This window comes from Hemiscyllium ocellatum, chromosome 7 (genome assembly GCF_020745735.1).
Source record: "Hemiscyllium ocellatum isolate sHemOce1 chromosome 7, sHemOce1.pat.X.cur, whole genome shotgun sequence".
In the NCBI taxonomy this organism is placed as follows: domain Eukaryota; kingdom Metazoa; phylum Chordata; class Chondrichthyes; order Orectolobiformes; family Hemiscylliidae; genus Hemiscyllium; species Hemiscyllium ocellatum.
The window spans coordinates 84,680,782-84,696,898 of record NC_083407.1 but is presented as its reverse complement, the minus strand read 5'-3'; the positions used below and the strand labels follow the sequence as shown (position 1 = coordinate 84,696,898).

General features: G+C 38.7%; 1 protein-coding gene across 2 annotated transcripts; it reads left to right on the top strand.

Annotated features, from left to right (window-relative positions):
- Positions 1 to 372: 372 nt before the first annotated feature.
- Positions 373 to 16,117, top strand: hspd1 (heat shock 60 protein 1). Of its 2 annotated transcripts, none has more exons than XM_060827406.1 (12): positions 373 to 478; positions 868 to 1,044; positions 4,185 to 4,437; positions 7,137 to 7,219; positions 9,335 to 9,430; positions 9,532 to 9,625; positions 10,347 to 10,515; positions 10,802 to 10,901; positions 12,708 to 12,953; positions 13,456 to 13,630; positions 14,457 to 14,635; positions 15,519 to 16,117. In XM_060827406.1, the coding sequence occupies exons 2-12, from the start codon at positions 871 to 873 to the stop codon at positions 15,672 to 15,674; spliced, it is 1,725 nt and encodes a 574-aa protein (XP_060683389.1). In that variant the 5' UTR covers positions 373 to 478; positions 868 to 870; the 3' UTR covers positions 15,675 to 16,117. The 2 variants fall into 2 exon arrangements, with proteins under 2 accessions (XP_060683389.1, XP_060683390.1); XM_060827407.1 differs by having other exon boundaries at positions 387 to 466.

Here is a 16,117-nt window from a genome sequence, read left to right as displayed (position 1 = left end):
CTCACAAACACCCAAAGGAGCTTTAATTTTAATTTTAGAGAACAATTTTTTTTAAAAAATTATTGCACAATAGAACTGTGCACTTTGACCCAGCCCACGCAAGCGTCTGGAAGTTTCTGGAATCTGAACCCCTGAAGCTGTATGTGAGCTGCTCTGAGTGCCTTCTTTTAGTGATAAGTTCGTACTGAATCGCATAATTGTGTTTTCAATTATGTTATAACATCCGTTGATGGTAGTAAGTAGTTGGTTATTTGTCTGTCAAAGAATTTTAGTAGCCGTACTTGAGAGTATTGTTGGTGTTAAAGTATCCAGGTTAAGGGGTGAGTAGAGGCTTCTCCCCGCTGCAAACCCACGTGCTCTCCGAGAGAGACTCGGGTTTAGTCCCGGTAGTTGTGCAGTTTGTTCGGAGCTGTAGAAATCGGCTGAAGCAAGGGTTTTCACTGTTGTATTAGCTACTCGTTCCAAAGTAAATAAGTCAGTAAGTAGTATTACATGGAAATCGGTTTGGTTCGTAAATGTTTGAAAAATTTTGCAAACTACATGCGTTTTCGTTTATGTAATGAAGCTATTCAATGAATGAAATCTAGAAATCAGAGTTCCAACGTTGGCTATCTCATTTCAGACGGACTGGTAATTGCATATTGTTTTTACAGACCTAGGGTGTCTCGGTCCAACTTGAGGTGTATTCTTAGTGACTTTGTTTTTGCATTCCCGATTATTTTGTGGATTGTTGCAGTACTTTAATTTGACCTTGTGACGTGTGTCCCCTGGCGACATGTGGGGAGGCCCACGTTACCGACAACCTCCCTTTTGTTTTTAATTAACGTATAGTTTTAAAGGTTGATCAATATTATTTCTTTTCTGTAGATAATGCTACGTTTGCCAACTGTTCTGCGCCAGGTAAGACCTGTATCCCGTCTACTTGCACCTCATCTCACACGGGCTTATGCCAAAGATGTGAAATTCGGATCCGAAGCTCGGGCTATGATGCTGAAAGGGGTTGATCTTCTAGCCGATGCTGTGGCTGTAACCATGGGACCAAAGGTGGGTCAGCGTCTACTCTGAGTAGTCTTTGCAGCATAAGGGGGGTGCATTTTGTTGATTTATACCAAATTAATAGTAAAACTATTTGCTGAATTGTTTTTGAACGTATACTTTACCTTACAAAGAATTAGGATTATTAATACTTAGTGAAAGGTACTTGAGAACCTTCAAGTATTTATAGCCACAATTTGAAGCTGCAAATTGTTATATTCTTTAATATAATCAGCATGAGCTCCCCTCCACAAGATTAATGGGTAGTGATTTATACTTTAACAATAACCAAAGTTGCAACTAGGCCTTGATGCAGTGAACCTTTTTGGGTCTGCTGTTTGGTGACTTGCATGGAAAATTCATGTCTCTGAACCAAGCCGAGAAGTCCATATGTCAATTCAACAGTTTGTTCATTTCATTTAATATCTCTTTAACAGTGGACAAACTTGGCTCATTCTTTGAGAAAAACGAACTCTCATCTTGAAGTTAGATTTTATTCAAAAGGAAAACTAAATGATGTGTATATGTCCCAGTAGCATGCAGCTTATTAGGAACTAGGTTGGAGCGACTACCTACCTCCCTTCAAGCCCCCAAGAAAAATGAATTTTTATTTGCATTATGGACCCAGCACATCTGGTTATGCTTGCAATGTTAACTTCTGACATTGGCGAAGCCAGCAATTTCCACAAGGTCTCTGTTTGGTCTCATAGCTAAAATCAGAATTACACTCTTAAAATACTAATTCCTTAGGTTCTGAAAGTCAACTGCAACAGAGTTTGAGGTTGCATGTCACTACTGTTTAATAAACCATTAGCATTCTTAACTCTACCTGCTTGAAAACTCTGCGAACATTGCTCCCACTTGTTTCATTATTAACCATAATACAAAGTGTAGGCAATTTCTTGCAAAAGATTAATTTTTTTTATCCTCTAGCTGTATACCCAGTAAGATGGTATCCACTATGCTTGTTAGCTTGGGTGCATTTTCATTATACTGATCTTCAGAAGGTCCTCATGGATTTATTGAACACTAAAATAGTTATTCATTGGTAGTGGCATATAAGAATTCTTGCAAAGGTTTGACATCACCCAAGACAGCAAAAAGGTGATTTTGGGATTGTATCCAGCCTTTCACATCCATTTGCCATGATATTTCTCCAGTTCCTGATCTATTGATCTACTCAACTGCACACTCAACTCTAACTTTGTTCTGGTTTTCAATAACTAATTTCTCTCCCTGGCTTTTCCTTGGATGGCTTAACCTGCCATCACAGATTTGGTTGGTTAAAAACTCTTACCTGATTAAGAGTGCTCGCTGTTGCAGTTTCATCTTAGAATGCAAAGGTAACATCCTGTGCTTTTTCTCTTGCATACCATTTTCTTGAAGCCATCTCCATGCCTCATCTCCAAGAGTGAGGACCTCTTGGACTTTGTCAAAGATTGACAGAACTTGATCAGTTGACTTTGTCATGTCCCTTCCCTCTGGCTGAATGTCAACAGCATGGGTTCGATTGCCAAAGTTACCACAAAGGACTGTACTTTTCCCCTTGCTTGAGGCATGGTGACCCTTGGGTTAAACTCTCCACCAGTCGTCTCTATCTCTCCTGCGTGCAGCCCAATAATCTAGTAAGATATAGTGATTTTACCTTGACATCTGACTGAACATGCTTCAGTTTTTTTTATCCATCCTGGCCCTGAATGTTTTTGTAGTTTCTCTCTGTTGCTGACGTTATTTTGTCAAGGAGATCCATCTCCTTTTACACCTTGAAACTTATTTCTAATAATAGCTAATGACCCAGCTTTCTTCCCTGGCCTCCATATTAGCAAATATTGTTAATAATTCCTTTTTGGGTGTTGTCCCCCTCTGAAATCACTCCTCTCCCTTTGACATCGCAACCTTTTTTTTTGTAAAATGCTGTCCTATCTCTAAATTACGATTTAAGTCAAAAATCTCAGACAGCAGATTGTAGTCCAGCAGGTTTATCTGGAAGTACTAGCTTTTGGAACACTGGTCGTTCATCAGGTAGCTAATGGGACAGGATCATGGGACACAGAATTTATAGTAAATTTTACTATACTATAAAGTGTGTCCTATGATCCTATCCCACTAGCTGCGAGATGAACGACCAGTTGGACTAAACCTGGTGTCTTTTTTAAACTTTATCCACCCCAGGTCAACATTGACTCATCCACAGCAATCACAGTTGCTTGACCAGTGGTTGTGCCTTGTTTACCTCAGTCCCTAAAACACCAAATTCCCTTCCTGAATTTCTCTACCTCTCTACTTCACTTTCCCCCTTTTTAAGAATATTATTAAAGCCAATGTTTTGAATCAGACTTTTAGACATCTACTTCTGCGGCTAATCTTTGTTTGGTAACACTCCTGTGAAGTGCCTGAGGAACATTTCTTCATGTTAAAGACAGGTCTATTGTTCTCTTTAAAAAGAGAAACACGGTTTTGTTGAGAATCTGTAGGACAATCTCTACCTCATTTTGTGCAATTTTCTGTGAAAATACTTCAACATTGTCCACTACAATGGACAAGCTTTCTCAACGTGAAAGCACAATCTTTCTGTACTTGACCTACTCTGCAGGATAGATCTATCTTCTATGTTGTGCTTGACTTCTATGTTCAGATCTTCAGTTTTCCGGTATCCCCACAGATCAGAAAAGATTTCCAACATCAAGGAATAAAAATTGTCCAAAAAAACCAGGTATAGTAATGACAGCTGAGTTTCCTATTTCATGGACAATAGATAAGTTTGTAGTCAAATCTCACTTAAGTTCCCTTGGGAAAAATGTCTGAGTATCCAAAGTTATGAAAGATTTCAACACCATGTTTATCAGAAAGCATTCCATTACTTAGAAACCAGTGTGTTCATGATGGCTTGATGGTATCAAGAATGTGTGTACTTTTTCTCCAGTATTGCTTTAGAGCAGTTACCAATTTTGGTCATTGGGAACTAGCCATTTAAAGTTACTTCTAACTAAGACTTTTTTTTTGCAAGGTCTGGGAAGACTGAAAGTGTCTGAAGCCATACAGTGTGATAGCGGGAATTGCTGTCTCCATGGTATTGGGACAACAGAATACAATGAATTTCTATTACTTATATAACAAACAGTAATGGCTTAATGTTTATTTTTATCTAGGGCCGAACAGTTATTCTGGAACAGAGTTGGGGGAGTCCTAAAGTGACAAAAGATGGAGTAACAGTAGCTAAAGCAATAGATTTAAAAGATAAGTACCAAAATATTGGTGCTAAGCTAGTACAAGATGTTGCCAACAATACAAATGAAGAGGCAGGTGATGGAACCACCACAGCAACTGTTCTTGCAAGAGCCATTGCCAAAGAGGGATTTGAAAAGATCAGTAAAGGAGCTAATCCAGTGGAGATAAGACGAGGTTAGTTTTTGGTTTGTTTTTGTATTAAATAACAAATGACTAGCAAAGTGTGCATTTTTCAAATGGCAGATTACCATACTTGCAAATAAGTATTGTTAATATTGCACATTAAAATTTATATTTGATGAGGTTTTGTCTCTGAATCGCTATGCTTACCTTGACAGTGAAATGAACTGTCTGATTTTTTTTTGTTTTTCCACACCAGTAGCTGACTTAACTAAACACAAAAGGCATGGTGTATCAATGCTAGTCCCTAACCTGGATAAATTGAGACGGTTAGTGACAGGAAAATCATACAGTTGTTTAAAAACCACCCACCAAATCCGTGTATGATTGAGGGTAATCAACTGGCATTATTGCAATCCAGAATTTGGGAAAATCTGAAGAGCAAGGAAAGAAAGTAGCGCAAGTCAAGAGCAATTAAGAGAAATTGCAGTTGATGGAACAGTACCCATTGGCATTTTAACTTTCACCCTGGCTTCCAGGTGACATCAACTTTCCTCTAAGTTGAATGAGCACGTGACGGTGCTTTACAAATCTGTTTTGTACAGGACAAAATATCTGTATTCCTTTTGTTCCTCCTTCATCCCACTTAAATCACCTGTCATCTAGATGATGACATAGTTGCACATTCTTCAGGTTTTTAAAATGTAATTTGAACCTTTTGACACCAGAATTCAACTTAGTGGCTCTTTGTGCCACCTCCATAGCTTGAGTAGAAGGTCCATTTGATGACCCAAGAATCACAACATATTGTGCCATCTTAATATAACATCTCCTTACTTTGAGCTTGCAATGCAAATAAAGTTTCTTAGTGTGCGCTTGATTTGTAATTGCTCTTTTTACAATGACTTGGTATTAGGTGTTGAAACTATTACTCTGCTAAATCCTTCTTATGAAGTGCTCTGCGCCATTCATAGGAAATATGCTGCAAGCATTCTGTCAGCATGCAGTACCTTGGATTTAGGAGTTTCAGAGGTGTCAGTGGTTAGTACTGCTGCCTCAGTGCCAGAGACACAGATTCCATTCCAGCCTTAGGCAAGTCCTGTGGAATTTGTATGTTCTCACTCTCTAGGTTTCTGCTGTGTTCAGGTTTCCTCCCACAGTTGAAAGCTGTGCAGGTTAGGTGACTTGGCTATACTAAATTGCCCCATAGTGTCCAAGTATCAGGTTAGGTGGATTAACCATGGGCATGCAGAGTTACAGAGGTCAGGTAGATGCTCTTCACAAGTTTAGTGTAGATTCAGTGGGTTGAATTCTTTCCCACTGCATGGAGTTGATTGGCACCTACTTGGAATCTTTGCTAAAATTTATTGATGCCTAACTCTATTGTATTCAGCTGCCAGATTGAGCATTCACCATATTGAAATGTTGTAGAATTTTTCTTCAACTAAGGAATATACAGTGTATTCATGTAAAATCTGGTATCGGTCACAAACGTCGTGGCTTTCATTTTAACCATATTAAACAACTGGAGTAGAAATTCATGATGCAATTAGTAGAAATAGATTTTCTGTGCAGCGCCATCAAGTGACCAGAATGGGATACTGCAAGATTCTATTTTACTTCCTGTTGGAACAGCTTTGGAATTTTTTAGATACTTAAAAATCAACTTTTACAATGGAAGTTCTTGCTAGATCTACACAGAAACATACTGCAATAAAAACAAGTACCTTTTGAATTAAGCTTTGTAAGTCATGAATTTTCTGTTGGAAATATCATAAATTGTGTGTAAAATAAATAAATAAAAATGTGTGGGAGAGCTCAGCACAGGCCACTTTTGGAATATTGCTTGCAGTTCTGGTCTCCCTCCTATTGGAAGGATGTTGTGAAACTCAAAAGGGTTCAGAAAAGATTTGCAAGGATGATGTCTGAGTGGAGGATTTGAGCTACAGGGAGAGATTGAATAAGCTAGGGCTGTTTTCCCAAGGAGCATCACGAGCTGAGGGGTGCCCTTTATATATGTTTTATAAAATCATGAGGGGTATGGATTGGCTAAATAGACAAGGTCTTTTCCCTAAGGTAGGGGAGTGCAAAACTAGAGGGCGTAAGTTTATGGTGAGGGGAAAGATTTAAAAGGGACCTGAGGGGCAACATTCTCATGGAGTGGATGGTGCGTGTACGGAATCAGCTGCCGGGGAAGTAGTGGAGGCTGGTACGATTAGAACACTTAAGCCTCTGGATGGATATATGAATAGGAAGTGTTTAGAGGGATATGGCCAAGTGCTGGCAAATGGGACTAGATTTAATTTAGGATATCTGGTTGGCATGACAAGTTGGACCAAAGTCTCTCTTTTCAGGCTGTACATTTATATGACTAAACAACTTTTAATTGCAAAAAAATTAAAACTGGCTACAGTATTTTTCACCTTTCCAAGAAGACCTTTTCTGAAATGTCATTATTTGACAAATGAATTTTTGATAAACTGTCTCAGTATATGAATGTGTGAGGACAAAGTATGGAATCACAGTTATACTGAGGCAGTCGTGGCAAATTGAGACTTACAGGTGGCACTGGATCCCCAAAAAAGTCCAGTCCTAACTAAAATTACAAATTTAAGCATGGAGTATACACTTGCATTTTTGAAGATTTGCAATGTTTTTTAACTTTACAATACACATGAGCTAGTTGTTTTAATAAATTTGTAAATACATTGTAAAATCATTGTAATATTTGTCAAAATTAATTTCTTTTGTAGGTGTAATGTTGGCTGTAGATACAGTAATTGGTGAGCTGAAGAAGATGTCTAAACCAGTCACAACCCCTGAAGAAATTGCTCAGGTACTTGTGCTAGAAAACCAAATTCAACAGTACTGCCCATAAAAATTAAAATGTAATTGTTTAGGTTTTTGTATAAGTCAGTGGTGTCTCCATTACACAAACAAAACACATAGATGAAAAGCCTCTTGCGTATTAAATTAGAGACACCCAAATAGAAGCAGGCATTCAGAAAAATTGCAACACAGCATAGATAATTCAGGTGAAATGGTCTCCTTGGTGACCACCTGGTGACCATTTCAAGGCTGAAAATTGACAATGGAGGAGCCTGTGAGTGGGGTATCCGGGAAGAGCTATCGCAGGAGAAAGAATAAGGAAAAGCTGACAGCCATGGAAGAGCTGAACCTCAAAACTTCTCGTAACTGTTCTTGAGATCCCAAATCCTGACTTGGCATTGATTTGGGATTTTTGCAATTATTGTTATTAATAGTGTTAATTCTTTGAAGAGGTGACAAGTAGGTTAGTCCAGGGAAACCCAGTGGATGTGGTCTATCTAGACTTCCAAAAGGCCTTTGATAAGGTGCCACATGGGAGGCTGCTGAGCAAGGTGAGGGCCCATGGTGTTCGAGGTGAGCTACTGGGATGGATTGAGGATTGGCTGTCTGACAGAAGGCAGAGAGTTGGAATAAAAGGTTCTTTTTCGGAATGGCAGCTGGTGACAAGCGGTGTCCCACAGGGTTCAGTGTTGGGGCCGCAGCTGTTCATGTTATATATTAATGATCTGGATGAAGGGACTAGGGGCATTCTAGCGAAGTTTGCCGATGATACGAAGTTAGGTGGACAGGCAGGTAGTACTGAGGAAGTGGGAAGGCTGCAGAAGGATCCAGACAGTTTGGGAGAGTGGTCCAGGAAATGGCTGATGCAATTCAATGTAAGCAAATGCGAGGTCTTGCACTTTGGAAAAAAGAATAAAAGCATGGACTACTTTCTAAACAGTGAGAAAATTCGTAAAGCCAAAGTACAAAGGGATTTGGGAGTGCTAGTCGAGGATTCTCTAAAGGTAAACATGCAGGTTGAGTCCGTGATTAAGAAAGCGAATGCAGTGTTGTCACTTATCTCAAGAGGGTTGGAATATAAAAACATTGTTGTGCTACTGAGACTTTATAAAGCTCTGGTTAGGCCCCATTTGGAGTACTGTGTCCAGTTTTGGTCCCCACACCTCAGGAAGGACATACTGGCACTGGAACGTCTCCAGCGGAGATTCACACGGATGATCCCTGGAATGGTAGGTCTAACATACGAGGAATGGCTAAGGATCCTGCAATTGTATTCATTGGAGTTTAGAAGATTATGGGGAGATCTAATAGAAACTTACAAGATAATACATGGCTTGGAAAGGGTGGACGCTAGGAAATTGTCTCCATTAGGCGAGGAGACTAGGACCCGTGGGCACAGCCTTAAAATTAGAGGGGGTCAATTCAGAACAGAAATGCGGAGACATTTCTTCAGCCAGAGAATGGTGGGCCTGTGGAATTCATTGCCGCAGAGTGCAGTTGAGGCTGGGACGCTAAATGTCTTCAAGGCAGAGATTGATAAATTCTCGATGTCACAAGAAATTAAGGGCTACGGGGAGAATGCAGGTAAGTGGAGTTGAAATGCCCGTCAGCCATGATTGAATGGCAGAGTGGATTGATGGGCCGAATGGCCTTCCTTCCACTCCTATGTCTTATGGGTGTCTGGATACTTTAACTACTGTTGTGCTTATGATGTTGGTCACTGGTGCATTGTAAGAAATGGCTGATGTGTGCACAAATGCCACAACCAGCAATGTGATCATGACCAGATAATCTGATTTGTATTTATTTGCGTGATCAATATTGGCCATTCAATATAATTCCCAGGCTCTGGTTGTAGTATCCTATGTAATAAGGCTAATCACAATGGTAAAACAATAACCATGATTGTTATGCAGTGGCAAAATTTAAAGTAGATTACTTTGTATAATATTTGGATTTTTTAAGGTGGATATTAATGTGTACTTTTGGTAATACATTAATATCCCTCCCTCTTGCCATTGTAGCCACTGATAGCTGTGGTACAGCATGACTGTCACTTTAATCATTCTGTGGCTGATATAGCCCAGTGTTCTTGGGGAAAATTGATTTTCTTTTGTTACAGGTGGCAACTATTTCAGCCAATGGAGATAAAGAAATTGGTGAGCTCATTTCTGATGCAATGAAAAAGGTTGGCCGGAATGGTGTCATCACAGTCAAGGTAGGTACAAGAGATAAAAGTTTAATTTCTTTGCTGTCATACTCTTTATTGAAAAGTATATTGTGTAATGGTGGTTTTCTTGTTACGTATTGTGTAAAAAGGATGGCAAAACACTCCATGATGAGCTTGAAATTATTGAAGGAATGAAGTTTGATAGAGGTTACATCTCACCATACTTCATCAACACGGCTAAAGGTATGTATCCTTACAAGCTGGCTGTGATCCATCTTTAAAACTGATTTCATACTAATATCTTAGTAAGCTTGTTTTAGAAAGGATCCACAGTACAATACCACACTTCCCTTTTCTATTTTCCCTTTTCCCTCTATAAATATTGATTTGGTATTAAGATACAAATCTGCAGGTTCTGAACTGCACTACTTAGTACCTTTAATTTAGACATAAGAGCATTTATCTTGCTGGGTTGAGCTCCTAACTAACAACAATGAGAATACTGCCACCATATGAACTGCAGAAACTCAAAGGAATTTTTTAAATGCCATCTTCTGAAGTCATGCTAGTGTCTTTGTACGGTCAGGAACTGAGTCTTGATGAAAATCTTAGTGCAAGGGGTACCCAGTCTTTACATTGCCTTTGTGGTCTGCGCTTCAAACTGGATACCTTTTGACTTGACTCATCCAGGTCTTGACAGTGTAAATGAAAAACAGTCTAATTCATTTATGAGCAACTATTCACGCTAACCATTGCTTTGGCTCAGCAGGTTATTCTGGGCTGCCATTTTTCCTCTTTGCACCCCACTAAGGCAGAGATCAAAGAAGTTTTTAAGATTTGAACTCTCAGCTCTTCATATTGAAACTTGAGTCCCAGATATTTTCACTTTCTGGATTGATCAATTGTTTAGACAATGTGTTGTTAATAAGGAATGTTACTTATTCCTAGTTTACTTTTTTAATAGGTCAGAAATGTGAATTCCAGGATGCTTACCTTCTGCTTAGTGAAAAGAAAATTTCAAATGTACAGTCCATTGTACCTGCCTTAGAGATTGCCAATGCACACCGCAAACCTGTAGTTATTGTTGCTGAAGATATCGATGGAGAAGCACTCAGCACCTTGGTTTTGAATAGGTTTGTCTTATTGCCTTCAGTCAACTAAAGATCTAAAAACTAACATTTAAATGTACTTTTGTAAATGTGCTCATTTTATCTTTTAGATTAAAATTCATATAGGATTATTAACAATGTGAGGTGAATTGTGTGTGGAATGGAGAATGACTACCTGTTTCTTGCTAAAGAAATTTGGGTTTGCAAAGGGTTTTCAAAAACATTGGGTATTTATAGTTTTCTATCCTATTTGTATTTATTTTTTTAAATATTGTCCTAAATTATTAAGTATATACAATTTCTCCTCCAGATTGAAGGTTGGTTTACAGGTTGTGGCTGTAAAGGCACCTGGATTTGGTGACAATAGGAAGAATCAACTGAAGGACATGGCAATTGCTACTGGTGGTACAGTGAGTAGAATCAAATAATGTAGATGCAGTCATCCAGATTTTTAGTCCATGGTTTTACAATGGCATTTTGCATTAAGCTCAAAGCTGATCAAGAAGCATAAAGGATTCAATGAATTTTCTTCCAGAAAGTAGCTCCATAACTTCATTTTAAAATTGGAAGTTGCATACTAGCATAATTGGGAACTAAAGTATAGATCTGATTTCAATTATTTTGAGCCTCTTTTTCAAAAGGTATTGATTGAGATTGTGCAAACTGAGGTTTCAGACTTGGGGGAGTATGATGCTGATTGGTGTCTGCTCTCATTTTGAAATGGTGTGCAATAATAGTGGATTTGTAATTGACCTAACCAATCTGTTTATTTCAGCAATAGCTCATTTCCTTTGATCATATACCTTCTCATAAATGTTTTGAGTCTCAATCACTAATTATGGGAGTTCACGTTGCATTGCCTCAGTCTTGTCTTTCTCCTCTATCCTGGATTAAAGATCAGTCTAGGATATTCTGTCCCTATATTCTCATCTCCTTAAAAGCCAGACTTCTTGAAAAGATCCATCCAGTCACAATCTTAAATGTCTTAAAATTCTAACAAGCACCTCATTGTTTCATCAGTTGTAAATAAAACAGCCCCATTTTACTACTCGTCACTTTTAAGCAGACTTGAACTCTGAAGAACTGGGGAGAAGGATGAAAATCAGGATGTACTCCTATATTTAAAGTGGGGTAGTTATGGTAGTTAATTCATTGAATAGTGTTTTTATTCCCCCACCACTAAACCAACTTGCCGTGATCATCATTATGTAATGAAAACACCATCAATATTTGTAAATGGTATGTTTTGCCAAAGTAGACCCTTTCACTTATGATATTGATCAGTGTTGGAGAGATTTGTGAGCAAATGCATTCTGTCTGATTTGGTCCTGATCTTTTTTAATCTAAGGTTCCAGCTCATGGTGTTTCTTGCCTCCTGTTGGAAAATGAGCATGTGGGCAAATAGAGTTGGGCTTTTAAGTTCTCTTTTTTTCTCTGTGGTTGGTTGAGATTAGAAATAATTATATAATGAACACTGCGGATAGCCAGTAAGTGGGAGTTTAAATTTAGAAGAAAATGAATGAAGTGTGAAGAGTGTATTGATTCTTGTAGTTCCAGGAAACCTGCAGTTTATACACTGTTTCCAAGAGGCTGGTGGGGTGGTAAATGAGACCAAAGGAGCCCTATCCTTGCTGTGGGAGGGAAAGGAAAGGATGAGGGCCAAAGTGCAGGAGAAGGGCAGCACGGTGGCACAGTGGCTAGCACTGCTGCCTCTCAGCGCCAAGAGATCCGGGTTCAATTCCTGACTCAGGCGACTGACTGTGTGAAGTTTGCACGTTCTCCCCGTGTCCGCGTGGTTTCCTCCGGGTGCTCTGGTCTCCTCCCACAGTCCAAAGATGTGCAAGTCAGGTGAATTGGCTATGCTAAATTGCCCGTAGTGTTAGGTAAAGGGGTAAATGTAGGGGGTGGGTGGGTAGCTCTTCGGTGGGTCGGTGTGGACTTGTTGGGCCAAAGGGCTCATTTCCACACTAAACAATCTAATCTAAAGGATCTATAATTAACATTTTTAGGTGCTCACTAGTAATTGTGTACTAGTGCGCATCTGAACTGACCAGTCAATAAATGTGAAGAAAATGGCAAACATGTACTATTGAGGATTTCAATAAACTGATAGTTTATATAATTCCAAAGTAAAATTTTTCTTCCAGCTGGGAGAGCAAAGAAATTTGTGATTGGATACCTGTTTTAATGCAATGCCTGTGTAAATATTTTTGTAGGTATTTGGAGATGAGGCCCTTGGACTGAATGTAGAGGATATCCAGGCCCATGACTTTGGTAAAGTTGGTGAAGTTGTAGTTACCAAAGATGACACCATGCTGTTGAAAGGCAAGGGTGACAAGAGTGCCATTGAACAGCGCATCCAAGAAATCACAGAAACTTTAGAAGTTACAACAAGTGATTATGAGAAGGAAAAACTAAATGAAAGGCTGGCCAAATTATCTGATGGTGTGGCAGTACTAAAGGTAATTTTGTAGACATGGGCTACTTTTATGTACAAGTGGTGTGGTTATGTATGAATACAGATGTCTTAATGTGTTTGATTTGAATTAAGCTGGCTTAATGTTGCTTATAGTGGAGTTAATAATGGGAAAAAAGTGGTATAATCAACTGTTCTTTTAAACAAAGATTTAATGAAAATTTTTAGTGGTTACACTAATGTGGCTGGAATACCAATTTGTTGCATAATTAATCTTCTGATTATGACATGGTTTTGCAACAGTAATATTGTTTCCATCCCTGAATTGAAATGAAATTTAAGAATACTTCAGAAAGATTAGTTAATTCTGGTTACGTTGAAGCTTCTTGTAGATGAGAACTCTGTTTAGTCATTAACATTTCTGTAAAGCTGCTTTTCTTTGCCATTTTTATGGACCTCTGGAGTCAACAGTCTGATTTAACTATAAATGTGACAAGGGACTTCAATATATTTGCAACTATGAAATAACTGTTGAATTGTGGATCTAGATTGGTGGTACAAGTGACGTGGAGGTGAATGAGAAGAAAGACAGAGTGACTGATGCACTTAATGCTACTCGAGCTGCTGTGGAGGAGGGTATTGTTGTTGGTGGTGGATGTGCTCTACTGCGGTGCATTCCAGCATTGGGTGATCTCCGGCCAGTAAATGAAGACCAAAAAGTTGGTACGTATTGTTTAGCTTTTATTGTTTGTTCATGTTTCAGCTACAAAAAACATGTCTTTAAAATAGCTCATCAGGAATGTGCTACTTGAGAGAAAAAGTAGGTAATTCAGTTGAAGCTTCAAGACCGATGTGCCATTCAAACAAATTATGGCTGATGTTTGTGGCAAGTGGAACTAGACTAATCTCCAAGACTCCATTGTCTATCAAGAATCTACCTGCCCCTGCTTTAAAACACTGCCTCCACTGTCTTCTGGAGGAGAAAATTCCACATTTGTGGCTCTCATCACTTCAGAGCTCTTTAAAAGGGAGTTTTTTTCTTATTGTGGCCTTCGTTTGAGTTTTCCACAAGAAGAAATATCCTCTTAGTACTCCTCATACCCATACTTTCAACAAAATCACATCACATTCTTAACTTATCCAATGCAAGACCACCCTGTTTAGCCTTTTAAGAGAAGCCCTTAACTCAACGTCAGGTCAAGTGTTTGCCTTGTTGAGGTGAGAAAATACAATACTCTAATTTTCAGTTTGATCCAACTTATCACCTCCAGTTTTGGGGTTTTTGTTGGTAAATGGTGATATTAGCATAACTGTCTCCAAAAGGAAACATTTTTCCATGGTTTTGTTTTCCTTGTGAAATCATGGCCAACATTTAGTAATACTCAGTGATTGGTTTGCTCTCCATTGAGCTTGATTTTTGTAACTGTGCATGTGAACAACTTTGCTCACAAGTTTTTAAGTCTTTATTATAAACCTTGAACTGAGCAATTTGCACACTTGAGCTTCATAACAAATAAAATCAACTTATGATTTTTTTCAACTTCTACAGGAATTGACATTGTCAGCAAAGCTCTCAAAGTACCTGCTATTACAATAGTCAAAAATGCTGGGGTTGAAGGAAGCTTGATTGTGGAGAAGATACTACAGAGTCCACCAGAGATTGGCTATGATGCAATGGCTGGGGAATTTGTAAAGATGGTAGAAAAAGGAATAATTGATCCCACAAAGGTACACCTAGTTTATGCATATAATAATTCAAACTTCTGGATTTTTAAGTCTGATTTATTTCATTGTATTTCTTATGGCCTATCTAAAGATACTATTTTTAAGTTCCTATGAAAACCCAGACCCTTGAGATTTAGAATTGGACATCTGCTGTACTGTGGTTCATTAGCAGAGGTGTTTCTGACCATAGTCCGTAATCTCACTTCCCTACTAAGCCTGCATTGATTTACTGGAAAGTGCAAGATGGATACAGTCTGTGCTAATGCTGGATATGCCTAGTTTTCTGAATATGGGTCAGTGGTTTTAGCAGAGCTGAGAAGTCTCAAGACCATGCTAAAGGAGCAGGAATTAGGCCATTTGGCCTATTCACACATTCTCTGCCATTCGTTCAAAGCTGATTAGGGTTTTCAACCCCACTTTCTCTGTGTAACTTTTGATCCCCTTGGCAATCAAGAACTTACCTACTTCTGTCTTAAATATACTCCAGTGACCTGGCCTCCAGCCCTTTGTGGCAATGAATTCCATCTGAAGTTTCTCCTCCTCTTTTTTATTTTAAGGCTGTTCCATTGGATCCTAGTTTCTCCTACCCATGGAAACATCTTCCCAACACCCACTTTGACCAGGCTGTTCAATATTCCATAAGCTTCAATCAGATCACCCCTTGTCTTTCTAAACCCTGTAGAATATAGTCCCAGAGTCTTCAAATTTTCTTCTCTTAAATAGAAATGTGGGTTCAAGACTATATTTTGAGGGCATGAAAGTGGCTGTCTGGAGTGAATTGGAAACTTTTTTTTCCCTTTTTAAGGGATATCTTGATAAGGCTGCAGGGAAAAAAGAAATTCCAAATGGAGCAACTAAAAAATGGAATTAATTGTGTTTTTTGCAGGTTGTGAGGACTGCCTTGCTGGATGCAGCTGGTGTGGCATCTCTCTTAGCAACAGCAGAAACTGTAGTCACAGAACTTCCAAAGGAGGATAAAGCACAAGGAATGGGGGGTATGGGTGGCATGGGTGGTGCAGGTATGGGTGGTGATATGTTTTAATTCCTGTGAAAAGTGACTGACATGTTAATAGGCTCAGTTGAATGGCTGCTTCCTGTAGAAAAATCACCAGATAAATGAACATTAAACCAGGCTGAATGGAAAATAGTTAACATTGAAATACTTGTAATTAAGGTTAGTACAGCCATGTTGGACTGTGCTAGATATCATAAGCAACTTTGTTTACTGCCCTGTCAGTACTATATTGTAATTTATTTTATATTGAATTAAAGTCAACATTTGTACATTCCTTTTAAAGTACTGTAAGTGTAACCCACCTGAGATTCTTTGGTTTTATGGTAACAGTATTCTACTGACAATTTTAAAGTTAAATGATCAAGGCAGGTTTTCTGTGAAAAACAAGACTCTGATCTGTGCCCTCAAGTGCAGTACAAAAGTATATCATGTAATATTGCCATAAATAAAGCAAATGGCTATCATATTGA